The 15,058-nt window shown below is 37.3% G+C and overlaps 1 protein-coding gene across 3 annotated transcripts in view; it reads left to right on the top strand.

Annotated features, from left to right (window-relative positions):
• Window positions 1-14,428, top strand: part of LOC120419537 (disheveled-associated activator of morphogenesis 1) — a 136,715-nt gene extending 122,287 nt beyond the window's left edge. Inside the window, exons 1-7 of one of the 3 annotated variants that reach the window (XM_039582261.2) lie at window positions 2,366-2,427; window positions 2,500-4,563; window positions 4,755-4,909; window positions 4,981-5,142; window positions 8,577-9,137; window positions 9,198-9,369; window positions 13,902-14,428. In XM_039582261.2, the coding sequence (XP_039438195.1) occupies window positions 2,383-2,427; window positions 2,500-4,563; window positions 4,755-4,909; window positions 4,981-5,142; window positions 8,577-9,137; window positions 9,198-9,369; window positions 13,902-14,291 (3,549 nt within the window). In that variant the 5' untranslated portion in view covers window positions 2,366-2,382 and the 3' untranslated portion in view covers window positions 14,292-14,428. Of the gene's footprint in view, window positions 1-2,365; window positions 2,428-2,499; window positions 4,564-4,754; window positions 4,910-4,980; window positions 5,143-8,576; window positions 9,138-9,197; window positions 9,370-13,901 lie in introns of those variants that run through there. The other 2 variants (XM_039582257.2, XM_039582250.2) reach the window with 2 other exon arrangements.
• Window positions 14,429-15,058: the final 630 nt, after the last annotated feature.

Genomic DNA, 15,058 nt, shown 5'->3' with positions numbered 1-15,058 from the left:
AAAAACAACAAAAGTTGCTCAAAATGACCTCCTGAACACGGGAAAAATAAAAATTTTCAAAAAACAAATTTGGGCGGTAGAGGGTTAACCCTCTACTGCCCAAATTTTTTTTCGAAAATATTTATTTTTCCCGTGTTCAGGAGGTCATTTTGAGCAACTTTTGTTCTACGAAAAACTTTACTTCTCTTGTTTTATTTTTTTCTTGTTTAATTTTTTTATATTTTAATTTGCATTAATCTTGTTTAGTTTATGTTTGTTTTTGGTAGTATTCGGCCTATTCTACCACCTCGGATCGTTACCTTTTGCCTTGTGTTTTCATGTTTTTACAGTCACTTTTTCATTTTTTCGCTTGTTTTTTTTTATACATTTTCTACATTAGAGCGATACTATTATCATTTAAAATGTAAACAAAAATGCTTAAAAGCATAGTCTGGTACACTACAAAAATTACTGCATACATAATTTCACAGAATAACGAGGAATTGTTAGTGAGAAACACAGCCAAAGTTGACCCCTAAAAAAATGACATTTTTTAAAACATTGGCAAAGTCACATGAAACAAATCTAACTTCCAAACAGTAAATTTTCTTAAAATTTAAGAGTTCTTCTTTCCAATGCTTTTTAAGCATCAAAAATTGGTTCAAAAATAGATGTTTGGCAAATTTTTAGATCGAAACCCGTCTAAAGGCGGGGTTGGGTTGTATAGAGGATTAAGCAAAGTTGAATTTTCAAGCGAAAAGTAGAAAAGTAGTTTACCATTTTCTTGACAGAATGTGTCGTTTAGGTATACATTTGTGAATTCTTTCTAAAAATAATTTCAAAATTTTAAAATCAAGTTTTAGTTTTGGAAAGATTTAAAAATGGATAATTTTCCATATTACATAATTGAGACCACATCATAAAATGTTTTAAATAGGGGAAGGTGGGGAAAGACGACCATATGGGGCAAGAGGAACAATCGCTCGTACGGCCGTAATTTTTACAATTTTGATTATTTCCAGTATGAGGAATTGTTGCTAGTAATGCAATTAGCTGATTCTACTACCACATAACCGCCAAAATGACGTAAACGCCACGGAGCATAAGATTGAATGAAGTTTTTTTCAAAACCTTTGTTTCCTAATAATATTTGGAAAGTACAAAATAAGGCTTAGGGTTCGTTTTAAGGCTCATTTTATCAAAATGCTAATTTTTACTATATCAGTAGTGTCCTTACCAATGACTTGGACCTATTATAAAGTATGATTTAACTTTTGGTTATTTTTTGTTGAGAGCTTTTGAAAAACTTTGTTCAGGTGGGGCAAGTGTACCATAAGGATTTTCAGTATGGAAAAAATTACGAATTGCTGCAAAAACATATTCTATTCTATAAAAACTGATAAAAAATTGTTAAAAAAAATTGTCGAGACAAAATATAGTGATATTATGAAAATTTACTATTTATCATCTAAGTAATATTTTTTTCGTAAAAACGATCAAATTTTTAGTAAAATATTATTATTTAGTCTAAAAATGAAAGAAACGTTTCAAATACATTCTAACCTGATGTATCTAAGTGATAACAGTTCAATTGTTAGCAAATGCATTGTTCCTCTTGCCCCAACAAGTTGTTCGTCTTGCCCCACTAGGTGACTAGAACGTACGAAAAATCCAAATTTTTAAAATCATTTTTTTATATTAAAAAACAGGATTTTTAAAAAACTTGTTCTATCAAAGTCTTAGTCAAGACCTGGAATAAGATTATTATAAAAAAATCCTACAGATTTTTAACGTTTTTGATGGGTTATAGCGAGCATTTCCTTAGCTTGTTTCACTTGCCCCACTTTCCCCTATTTTTATTCGAAAGATCAGAAAATTTCGCCAAAGTTTTTTTTTTAACATTGAAAATGAGACCAAGAGTTTCCGAGATATCGTCAGTTGAAAATGACCTAATTAGTTAGGTGATAATGAAAAAAAGAATTCATCGATTCTTATTGAAAAAAAAACATATTAAAAAAAATCGAAAATAAAAAAATACTTATTTTGGAAATTTAACTTTTAGTGATAAAGTTAAAAATTAAATTCTTGTTAAGCTTTTCAATATGTACCTACTTCATTGCAGTTCCACAAACTGTGTTCGAACGCTAAGTGTTGATGAGTCAACAAAAGGAAATGTATGCTTTTCTCCTATTTTCAACAAAATCATGAACATAATTGCAAAAAAAAAAAATAATTGGATGCCAATAATTGGAAAACATTTAAAACAATATAATCGCAGTAACCATAAATAAATAACTTTCAACACTAATAAATACAAAAATACTTAAATTAAAATGATGAATTTCTAAATTTTAAGTGTCACAAAAATCGAATTATTAAAAAAACATTTTTTATGTTTTCCAAATGATAAGTGTCCTGGCCAGTTACCTCCGAGACCTGTTATACACAGTTAATCACTCAACAAAATAACCCAAAAAGATCAAACTAACGACCCAACTCTCTCTCCCCTCCTCTTCCCAGGATGACGAACCGCCCGAAATCTGCGTCGTCGAGGGCGTCTTTTCGCTGCAAACGCTCACCCCCACCCAACCGATGCCGGCCATCGACGAGCTGGACAGCAAGTTTGCCGAGCTGGTGGAGGAGCTGGATCTGACCGCACCGAACAAGGCGGCCATGCTGGGTTTACCGCCGCAGAAAAAGTGGCAAATCTACTGCTCGCGGAAGAGCCCACTGGAGGGCGTTACGGGACCTAATGGGGCACCCCTTCCGGGAGCGACGCTGCCGCCGACTCCCGAGCATTACATCGAGCGGTTGAAGGACATGGCGGTGCAGTTGAAGGCTTCCGCGCCGGATGATTCTCCGTCGCACGAGTATGGTCCCAAGATTGAGTCGCACACGGCGCTGTTTGACGCGCTGAAGACGGCGTTGCGGACGTCGGCGCACAGTTTTGTGATTCGGTTTATCGAGTTGCAGGGACTGCCGGCGTTGTTGGAGTTGTTGCAGGCGTTGGATATCCGGGTGGCGAATAGTCCGCTGCACACTAGTTTGATTGGGTGTATTAAGGCGTTGATGAACAACTCGACTGGGCGGTCTCATGTGCTGGCGCATCCTACTGGGATTGATACCATTGCGAGGTCTTTGGCCGCAGATAATATTAAGACTAAGATTGCAGCGCTGGAGATTTTGGGGGCGGTGTGTTTGGTGCCGGGTGGTCACAAGAAGGTGTTGACGGCGATGCTGAATTATCAGGAGTACGCGGCGGAGAGGGCGCGGTTCCAGGGCATTGTGAATGATCTGGACAAGTCGACGGGGGCGTATCGGGACGATGTGAATCTCAAGACGGCGATTATGTCGTTTATCAACGCCGTGCTGAATTATGGTCCGGGGCAGGAGAATCTTGAGTTCCGGTTACATTTGCGGTACGAGTTTTTGATGCTTGGCATTCAGCCGGTCATTGATAAGCTGCGCAAGCACGAAAACGAAACCCTGAATCGGCATTTGGACTTTTTCGAGATGGTGAGGAACGAGGATGAGAAGGAACTGGCCCGGAAATTCAACCATGAACATGTTGATACCAAGAGTGCGACGGCCATGTTCGACCTGCTGAGGCGGAAGCTTAGTCACTCCGGAGCGTACCCGCACTTGTTGAGTCTGCTTCAGCACCTGCTTCTGCTGCCCCACGGCGGACCAAACGCACAACACTGGCTCATGTTTGACCGCGTCGTCCAGCAGATCGTACTCCAGCAGGAGGAACGACCCACGAGCGAAATCATCGACCCGGACGCGCAGGACAAAACCTCTGAAACGTCCTCCCTCAAACTGCAAGACCCGGACGCGGCCCCGCTCCAAATCGACGTCCGGAAGATCGTCAAACTGCTCGTCAAAGAGGAGGAACTGGTCGCGGCCCGAACCCGCGCCGAAGATCTCGAAAAGGAAAACAGCGACATCAACGCCAAACTCGCCAAAAAAGAGCAGGAACTCGACCTGCGAACGCAGGAAAAGGAAGATCTGGAAACGTCGCTGGCGCGAATGCGCGAACGTCTCGAAAAGGAAAGCGCCAACCACTCGCAGGCGGTCCAACGGGCCATGAACGCCGAGATGCGCGCCGAAGATCTCCAGCATCGGTTCGTGAGCGAACAGCAGGAACGCGTCCGCCTCGAGCGTCTAGTCACCGAGGGAAGCATCCCGGACGATCAGAAGGTCGCCGGGCTGCAGGGAGGCTGTGGTGCCAACGGTGCCGTGTCCCCTCCTCCACCCCCTCCCCCGTGCAAACTTCCTCCCCCACCGCCGCCAATGATGGCCGCCCCACCGCCACCACCCGCCCCCGGCGGTCTGCCAAAGATGAACGCCATGCTGCCGAACCAGATGGCCGCCAACCATCCGGCACCGCCCAAGATGGAAGCGCCCAAGAAGAACGTCCCCCAGCCGGCCAACCCGCTCAAGAGCTTCAACTGGTCCAAGCTGCCGGACAGCAAACTCCAGGGCACCGTTTGGAGCGAACTCGACGACACCAGGTGGTACAACAGCATCGAGCTCGAGTCGATCGACAAGCTCTTCTCCGCCTATCAGAAGAACGGCGTGGCGGTATGTTGCATTTTGTCCTTTTTGAAAATCCACTGTAGAATTTTAGTTCATTGCTTTTGTAAATATTGTTTCCATCCCCTTTTCTTTAAGTTCTCATCATTTTCTACCCATTTTATCTATTTTTCGTTTTCCTTTATGTAAAAACCCACCCCTTCTTCCTGCTGATTGTGTACGACCGCCACCACCACTAGTACACTTTCCCGTTCCAGAACGACGGTTCGATCGAGGACCTGCGGCTGATTGGCAAGGCCAAGACGAAGATTCTGTCGGTGATTGATGGGCGGCGCGCCCAGAACTGCACCATCCTGCTGAGCAAGCTCAAGATGAGCGACGAGGAGATCTCCAAGTATTATCACAATTTTTTTTCTTCCAAAATAAGATCATTTTCTAAAATTCTTCTCTTTTTTCTCAACCTAGGGCCATTCTGTCGATGGACTCGAACGAGCAACTGCCGATCGATATGGTGGAACAGCTGCTCAAGTTTACGCCGTCGGCGGAGGAGCGCGCCCTGCTGGACGAGCACTCGGAGGATATTGACTCGCTGGCGCGGGCCGACCGGTTCCTGTACGAGATCTCGAAGTGAGTGATTGAAATCTTGAATGTTTTTCATTTTGAAACTTTCGATCGTTTCTACAAATTTCTCTAATTCCTTAGTAAATGATAGACTAACATTTCAAAAGGACGTAATATTGAATGTTTCGCCCTTTTGAAATGTTAGTCTTGATTAAAAAAACATTAAATATTGTTTTTGTAAAGATCGGGAAATTTCACGAATGTTTCATATTTTAACATTGAAAATCGGACCATTAGTTGCTGAGATATCGACATTAGAAAATTGTAAAATATTTTTTACAAAAGTGGGCAAGCATAAGCTAAGTATGCAGATCGGAAGGAACGCGGTCAAGAAATGTTGCGTGTTCTTTTCTTAATTTTTTATTCTAGATTTTCAAATTTTGGATAAAATAGAGTTTATGAATGTTTTAATTTCGAGGTTTTCGTAAATTTGTATTTACGAATTTTTTTATTTCCAATTTTTTAACTTTTGGAATTTCGACTCGTTTTGAATTTTAAAATTTTTGAGCTATTGAATTTATAAAAACTTTAATATTAAAATTATTATTCAATTCTGCATATTTTTTAATTTCCAAATTTCAGATTATTGTTTATTTTTCCTTTATTATTTAAAAAAAAAAGTTTTTTGAAATTTCTGAAATGTACCTATGTTTTTTCATATTTTTAATTTGTTGTTTTGTTGGGTTATAAAATTTCAGATTATTATTAAATTTTTAGTAAAAACATAGATATTTGTATGATTATTTCACTCTGATTTACTTCATTTTGGTCCCGCCAGTGTGGATCAATCGGACAGCGCAGGGGACTCATAATCCAGAGGTAGCTGGTTGGTAGCTTGGTTGGTCTGCATACCAGCCTATAGGCACTAGTTTTAAAAGTACTTTTTTAATGCAAATTCGATTGTACATCAAAAATTGATATTTAATTTTTTTTGCGACCGATTTTCCGATTTTTTGAAGAAAAAAAATCAGTATTGATTATACAAATTTATTACTCGTTCAAAGATGTATTGCCCGTTCTTGAAATTTCTGAAAATTTGGCATTTGATGCCCCCTAAAACATATCAGAATATGAAAAATAGTGTTTTTTGCAAATCATGTTTTAGCGACAAAAAGTGAAATTGAAAATCACCAAAAAAAATTTACCGTGTATAATTAATTTTCATACATCATTTTTGTATGGACAGCTACCAAATTTGTATGAGAAATTATATTTACAAAGGGACAAACTAATGATGCAAAATGGCTTCTTTGGGCAAACCGAAGGCACCAAAAAAGACCGATTTCGTAGAGAATTGCTCTAAAGTGATTTGTGAATTTTAAAATCCAAATTGGCGGCCATAATGGCGGTGATGAAACATTGAAAATATGCATTTTTTCAGTTAAATAGGCAATCAAACATCGAATTTTATGTTAAAAACAAGATGGTCGTGATTTGATAATCCGAAGTCCCATACAAATCTTCGGATAATCGAAACTTCGGATAATCGAGTCTGGACTGTATTGAAATTTGGACTGTTTGATTTTTTGTTAAATGCTAAATTCAGAAGAAATTTAATTTTCATTTTGTACAAATTTTAATTTCAAGGTGTCAATATTTTCAAATTTTTTGGTATTTTCAGTTTTGTTTTTTTTTTTCAATTTAGAGTTTGAACTTTAAAATTAAACAACTGTGTAGTTTGGACTTGGAATAAATTGTGAATACAAATTAGTTATAGAACTTATGAAAATATTAGTTTTGAATCCCATTTTTTGTTCATGTTTAATTTTTGAGTTTTCGCATTCCTAAAGATTTTTTAAATTTCTTATTTTTTAGAATTCTACAGTTCAGACTCTATTATCCGAATCCCTTGGCAAAATATCACTTCGGATAATCGAATGACCAAAAAAAAGTTTCTCGTTGTCTTATTTTTGATTGTCGAGCTGACTACTGATTGACCCCTTAACTACTCTAAAGTGATTTAGAATTTTTAAATCCAAGATGGCGGCCAAAATAGCGGTGATGAAATATTGCAAAAATGCATTTATTTATTTAATTGGCATCAATTATTCAAATTTGACTAAAATGGGGTCGCAGAAACCGAATTTGATGTTAAAAACAAGAAAACAAAAAAAAAACTATTTGGTCGTGATTTGATTATCCAAATACCCTCACAAATCTTTGGACAATCGAAACTTTGGATAATCGAGTCTGGACTGCATTGAAATTTCAGAATTTTTATGATTTAATTTTTTATTTAATTTTTTATACCAGAATTGATTTGAAACTATTTTTTGAAATATTTTTTAAATATAATAATTTATTTTGGAGCTCTTAAGAGTGTGATTTTTTTTAAAGTTAAATTCAGAAGAAATTCAATTTTCATTTTGTTTAAATTTTAATTTCAAGATGTCAATATTTTCAGAATTTTGGTGTTTTCAGTTTTGTTTTTTTCAATTTTGTTTTTTTTTTCAATTTAGATTGTGAACTTTTTTTTGAGTTTTCGCATTTCTAATGATTTTTGAAATTTCTCATTTTTTAGAATTCTACAGTTCAGACTTGTTTCAGACTCTATTATCACTCTATTACCCTTGGCAAAATTTCACTTCGGATAATCGAATGACAAAAAATAAAGTTTCTCGTTGTCTTATCTATATATATAAAAAATTTCGACGGTTTTGTTCGAACGCGAATCAATTCAACACGGAACGTCGGTTCGAGGTGCTCTTTGTTGCGTTGGGTTCGTGTAAGCCCAAGGAGGGTTTATACGCTTACTAATTGACACTTTGGCCACTCTGGAACCGATTCCGGAGCATCGGCAAATTGTATGGAGAAAGTTACGTAAAATCAAATTTTGATCACAGGAGGCTGAATAAGCAAAAAAGCAAAAAACGTCAACAAACGAAAAAAAAAGGCAGAACGAAGTTTGTCGGGTACGGCTTGTTTTCGATATATTTTTGATTATCGAGCTTGACCCCTAAACAACACAAAAGTGAATTTTCAAATCCATGATGGCGGCCAAAATAGCGGTGATGAAATATTAAAAAATGCATTTATGTATTCAATTGGCAATCAATTATTTAAATTTGATTTAAATGAGGTCGCAGAAATCGAATTTGATGTAAAAAATAATAAAAAAGAAAACTACGAAAAAAAAATGTTTTGTTCGTGAATAGATTATCCGAACTCCCATACAAACCTTCGGATAATAGAACTTCAGATAATCGAGGCTTCGGATAATCGAGTCTGGACTGTACCTGTTTTTTTCTGAAAAGTCCTTATCCTTACCTTTTTTGTATGACCAGCCCCCAAAATTGTATGGAAAAACTAATGATTCAAAATTACTTCTTTTGACATAAGGAATGCATTGACAAAGTTTCATCTAAATAAAAAAAAAGTCAATTTTCGAAATCGTACAGAACCACTCAGCTAAAATGAACCTGTTTCTCCCTCCATTCCAGAATCCCCCACTACGAGCAGCGACTGCGCAGCCTGCACTACAAGAAGCGCTTCCAGGTGACGGTGAACGATCTGGTTCCGCGGATCTCCAGCGTGATGGAAGCGTCCCGCGAAGTTGCCCGTTCGCGGCGCCTTCGCAAGCTGCTCGAGCTGGTGCTTGCGCTGGGAAACTACATGAACCGTGGCGCCCGTGGAAATGCGTCCGGCTTCCGGCTGGCCTCGCTGAACCGACTGGCGGACACCAAGAGCAGTGCCGCGAAGGGAACCACGCTGCTGCACTATCTGGTGCAGATTATCGAGCGGAAGTTCAAGGACATTTTGCTGCTGGAGGAGGATCTGCCGCACGTGAAGGAAGCATCGAAGGTTTCGCTCGGCGAGATGGACAAGGACATTTCGATGTTGAGGGCCGGGTTGGCCGAGGTGAATCGGGAGATTGAGTTCCACAGGAGTAGTGGCGTGCCGCAGCCCGGGGATCGGTTCCTGCCGGTGATGCGGGAGTTCCACGCGCAAGCGTCGGTGCGGTTCGCTGAGCTGGAGGATCAGTTCCAGGATATGAAGACGAGGTGAGGTTTAGAGTTGTTGGCTTTTCTTGAACAGAGTTTATATTTTGTGTGTGTTTCTAGATTCGACCGAGCGGTGCGACTGTTTGGTGAGGATGGAGCCGTGGTGCAACCGGACGAGTTTTTTGGAATCTTTGACGGTTTCTTGACGGCTCTGATGGAGGCCAAGCAAGACAACGAGAACTTCCGGCGGCGTGCGGAAGAGGAAGAGAAGCGCGCCAAACAGGAGGCGGAGGTGAGTTTAACGGATAATTATCCGTTATTATAATTATTATTATAATGGTGGTGGAGACTAATGATTGTTTCAAAAATTGATGGCAAAATGTCGATTGTTGATCATACATTTTACGCGGAATTGGAAATATTGCGGAATTGAATATTGTTTTTCAAAATTTACTTAGAGTTATGAAAAAATTTGCTCTTGAGCAAATTATACGAAAAATTTTTAATCGTATTTTTGAACAAGCTGCACGCAACCTCCGGTGGTTGGTCACTTTTTTAGTTTTTACCCCGCTGGTTAATTAAAAAAAAGTGACGAACTGTCACTTTTTACACGGTGCTCACGCACACTATCAAAACAAACATTTAATAGTGTGTGTGAACTCCTTGTAAAAGGGGTGTCAAACTAAAAACTGACCCCGTTCGTTTGACAACAGTTGGTGTAAAATCATCAGGTTTTGAGTGTACTTAATTTGACAGAATTTAAAAAAAAAATCTTAAATAATTTCAATGACTGAAAAAAACTGTGATAGCATTGTTTTTGCAAGCTGTAACATAACCAAACTTTTTGGCAACCTCAGCAAACGTCAAATCGGTACAAATTTTTGCTTCTCTTCCAAAAAGATCCGGCAACAATTTTGTATGGTTTGACGTTTGCGGGGAGAGTCGAAAAAATTAAAACGAATCTTTCGTACATTATCCAATAATCCAAGCCTGATAACTGCCGGCCATCGGGCATCGGGTATTGGATTGGACCACCCGAGCAGACGGAAATAACTTTGGAATAACATTTTTTGATATTTGAAAATACTATGAATTTCTTGTTATTGTAATAACAGATTAATCACATTTTTAGTTATTCTTCGAACAAATCTTTGTAATTTTTTTTTGTTATTTTAACAACTAATCCGATCATCCCAATAACAGTTGGAGGTATTCTTCCATAACAATTTTTTTTTATTTCATAGTTGTTTTGGCTTTCAACCAACCTCAAACCAATAACAAATTTTGTTATGATAACATAAACTGTTATTAAACCCTTATGCAAAAATGGATTTTTCAATAAGATTCCATAACACTTCCATAACACACTAACATAACATAACACCATAACTTATTTTAACAGTATTTGTTATTGAAATGGCATGAATTTTGTTATTACCGTCTGCCCGGGCACACACCCACACTTAAACAGGTTCCACAAATCGTAACCTATCACAGATTTTTTTTCAACGATGTTTTCTGATTAATTTTACGAATTACGAATTACGAATGTTTTCTGACTAATTTTGTCTTGGACAAATTTGTAGCTATTGCTCAGAATTTTTCTAAAAATTTTACGCTCTAAAAAGAATTTACTTTTTTTAATCAGACTTTTACTCAAAAAATAATATGGTTAATTTTTTTTAAATCTCATTTTTGGATGGATGACAAAAAATTCCATGTATTGAGCTAAAAAATGTTAGATCTAAAAGAATTTCTTCTAAATTTCGATATTATGAACGTTTTTCAAGTTATAGCCTCTGAAAATATTTTCTCGAAATATCAGAAAATTTACTATAAACTTGCTAAGAAAATGGAAGACTGGACCAATGCTCAGTGAGATTCAGCCACTGAAACAAAAGTAAACAGGAAAAAATGAGGGTTTCTCTCACCAGAATAGCGTCAATTTTGAAAAGACTTATTATTGTGAAATTTGTCCACTCTTTTAAATATAAATATATTTATTATTTTCGAATCAACCCTAAAATTTTATGTGGTCGATAATAAGTGTTATTGAGCCTTCAAAATTATTGATCTAGTAATTTTAGAGCGACTTATATTATATCTCATGATTAAACCTTTTTATATGAGGAGGGTTCTCTCATATGTTTTTTTTTTAATTTTGGTGAGAACTTGAGTGCTCCCGAGCAGACGGAAATCACTTGGGAATAACATTTTTTGATATTTGAAAATACTAGGCCAATAACATTTTATGTTATTTATAACAAGATATGTTATTCGTCGTTATGATTTTTTGTTATTGTATTGTTATTGTAATAACAGACTAATAACATTTTTAGTTGTTTTCGAACAAATCTTCGTTATTATTTTTTGTTATTTTAACAACTAATCCGATCATCCCAATAACAGTTGGAGGTATTCTTCCATAACAAAAAATGTTATTTCAAAGTTGTTTTGGCTTTCAACCAATATCAGACCAATAACAAATTTTGTTATGATAACATAAACTGTTATTAAACCCTTATGCAAAAATGGATTTTTCAAGAAGAATCCATAACATTTTTTGTTATTTTAATGGCATTGTTATTACCGTCTGCCTGGGCTGACTGAAATAAATAAATATAAAATTTGCAGTTAATCAAGAGTGCAATTTATAAACAAAAATTCCTGTCCTGTTTTTTTTTTAACATAAACTACAATCAATAAAATGAGAAATAAGATCCCGTCAACATTTTTTTGAAAATAATCCTTTCCTACACAGAAAAAAATATGTAAATTTACACAGCACGTAATTACTGTTTCTTATGTAAACTCACTCAATGTAATGTTGAAATGTGATGTAAAGAGTAAAAAGTCATGGAAATTACTTCAATGTAAATCTAAATCTAATGTAAATCATGAATCTAATGGAAACGTTGAGCATGGAAACTCATATCTGATGAATTTCTACCCGTGTTCGGCTTCCTGTAAATTCCTATTTAATGTAAATCATATATCCAATGTATTTCTGCCAAATGTTGACTTCAAAATTACCCGAACTAAAAATAGTTATATTTGGTTCTCTTTCTATCGCTCTCATATTTCGCTGGCCCACTGCCTGAGCCTCGACCTGAGCAAGTTGATGCTTTAGCCGCTCGTTCATAAAATGCGAAGATGGCTCAGTCGGCAGCGGGTAGCAGCAGTAACACCGAACAGCCTACCCGTCGTCCGTTCGATTCCAGTCCAGCGTTATTCCACTTGGCCGTCGACGAGAAAGCGTCCTCTACCTGTGAAGCAACTTTTTAAAATCAAATTTTCCTTTTGCTGCCCGCTTCAATCATTTTAAAATAGAACATAGGCCACACCCTTTTCCTACTGCAATCCAAGTCGAGCTTCTCATTCCCATTGGCCAATCAGTATTAGTTGATTTGAAATAATGTAAATTCCAAAAGTAATGTAAATATCAAAACTAATGTAAATTTTCAAAACTAATGTAAATTTCCAATGAATCTAATGCAAATTTCCAATGAACCTAATGTAAATATACATCATTTATCATGATACCTTTTGGTACATGATAAATAATGTAAATTTACAGGAATATTTTTTTCTGTGTAGGGCGGTTCGTCGCTATTGCATACAATCCAAAAATTGCACGCAATATGTGGGAGTAGCGAACAGCACTCATTCTCCATACAAATTTTGAAGAAAAACCATTCGGCCCTGTCTAAATTTTTTTGAAAAAATCAAAGTGTATGTACTTCATGCTTCCCCTCGAGTTGAGCCTGCACAGAAATTTTGTTGGTCGGTGTTATTAATAAAAATAATAATCTTTCAATTTCAAAATACCTTTTTGTACATTATTTAGCAGAAAGTTATACAATAATGTATTTTCAAATTGTATGCCATCAAAAAAAAGATTGTGTGTGTAAAACTGCTCTTTTAATTAGTTTTTTAGCATAATTTATGAAGTTCTCGTTCAAATTTTACTAGCCCGTTACAAATATTTTTCTGAGTTTATTCCCTTAGACCAATTTCCTTACCAAAGACGAGAAAAAAAAAGCTTTTCGGTGCTGTACAATGGAATTTCAAAAAAAAAAATCAAAATAATTATAAACAGGCCAAACATGCTAGAAATGATTATCAAATTTAATAAAATGAATTTCAGATTGTTTTCAGTTGATTAGACTTCTATTTTCATTGAAATTTTCAAGTTTAAAAAAACTTGCCCCCCTATTTTTCGGACCAATTTTGAGGGGGAGGCGACATAAACTTTAAAACAATTTGCAACGGCCTTGAAATATTACAAAAAAAATATAAAAAATTAAACTTATGTTATCAAATTCTCAGTGCAAACTTCAACGGCTACCCCTTACTTTTTTTTCTAAGCTAACAAAAAATTGCGTGTGCGTCCCCGAAATTTGAAAGTGCTAGTCAGTCTGCTTTCATCATCGACGATCGCATGCTGTGAATGCTAACATAGCGCGCCATGTAAGGCGCCATGTCATGACCGTCGCTTTTTTTCCTCTCTTTCTTGCTTGTGCAGTGCTGCGTGGTGACAGCAATCATTTGAATGCAGTCACGGGGAAGTTGGTCGGAATTTCGGTAGAATGACTGAGTGTGAGTGACTTTACGTTGTGCTCATTCGTTCGTGTGTGAACTAAAGGAAGCAGAATGCCAAAACCACTTTTTATTGAATCGAAAATAATTCAGTTTTTTTTAAGATTTTCGATTTTTTTGTAAAGTTTCCTGAAATGTGGAAATTTGCGGCGTCTTAAAAAATAGTTTTAAAGATGTCTTCAAGATTCAGATTCAAGATTAACAACTCTCCCCATCTCTTTCCAGCTCAAGAAGCGCACCATCGAGCGCAAATCCAAGGAGGGTCTGCTGAGTTCGGTGGCGAAAAATCTCGGCCTCAAGTCCAAATCTCCGAGCGGCGGCCCGGGCTCGCCCGGAAACGGCCACAACGGCACCGACGCCACCGGCAACAAGGCGGGCGAATTTGACGACCTCATTTCGGCCCTCCGCACCGGGGACGTGTTTGGCGAGGACATGGCCAAGTTCAAGCGATCGCGCAAGACGCGCACGACTGTGGTGGTGCCTGCCGGTGCCAACGGCAATGGGACGGCCGGAAGCAACGGGAGCAACACGTCGCCACCGCGCAGCCGGAACAGCATCGGACGGGAGGACAGCCGCGAGCGGACCGTCGTCGTGGTGAACCAGAGGAGACAGTAGGGAGGTGATGTTTATTTTTTTATTATTTTTTGTTTTGTTTCTTCGGAAGAGGAAATTTAATTGTATGTTTATTATTTGTTTTGTGTAAAAGAGAAAGAGACCAAAAATTGTGTATGCCAGCAGCAGCAGCAGCCGAAGCAGCTCAAAAAAGATAGAAAATCGTACTAATAAAACGGTAGATAAACGAAAACAAAAGAAACTTTGCTGGTTATATTCCAACTAGAGACTGTTTTAACCACTCGAAATATTTAAGAAAAAAAAAATTACGAAATATGCGTAACAAACGAAAGGTTTAAAAATTTAATAAACAATTTTTGAGAATGTTTTACAACTTGTTTCGCGAGAAGAAGAAAAACTAAACTTCAAACAAGTAACTAAAATATACAAATCACACACAACTTACACAAGTTAGAGTAAAACAATCCATCATCAACGTAGAAACAGTAGATAACAATCCGCAACGCACCGCCAATTTGTAGCCTCCACCTATGCAATCACGTTTAAGTTACCATTTTATCGATTGAACGCCTTATTTTCTTTACTGAGCCAAGATCTTTACGGTTTTCGCAAATTGGTTTTTAATTGCAGTTTTTTCAATTGGGAGAAACTTTTTCCACCCTTTACTTATGTCCAAAGAAGGCATTTTGCATGATTGGTACATCAATACAAGTCTCTATAAAAAAAAATGCAATACAACTCAAAGCAATCGAAAATTTATCAAAAATCATTTAATAATCAAAATAATGAATCTGGAAATTTTACAATTT

Source organism: Culex pipiens, chromosome 3, assembly GCF_016801865.2.
Source record: "Culex pipiens pallens isolate TS chromosome 3, TS_CPP_V2, whole genome shotgun sequence".
NCBI lineage: Eukaryota > Metazoa > Arthropoda > Insecta > Diptera > Culicidae > Culex > Culex pipiens.
Note: the sequence above shows the minus strand (reverse complement) of the source record. Positions and strands in the feature narration are given on the sequence as shown.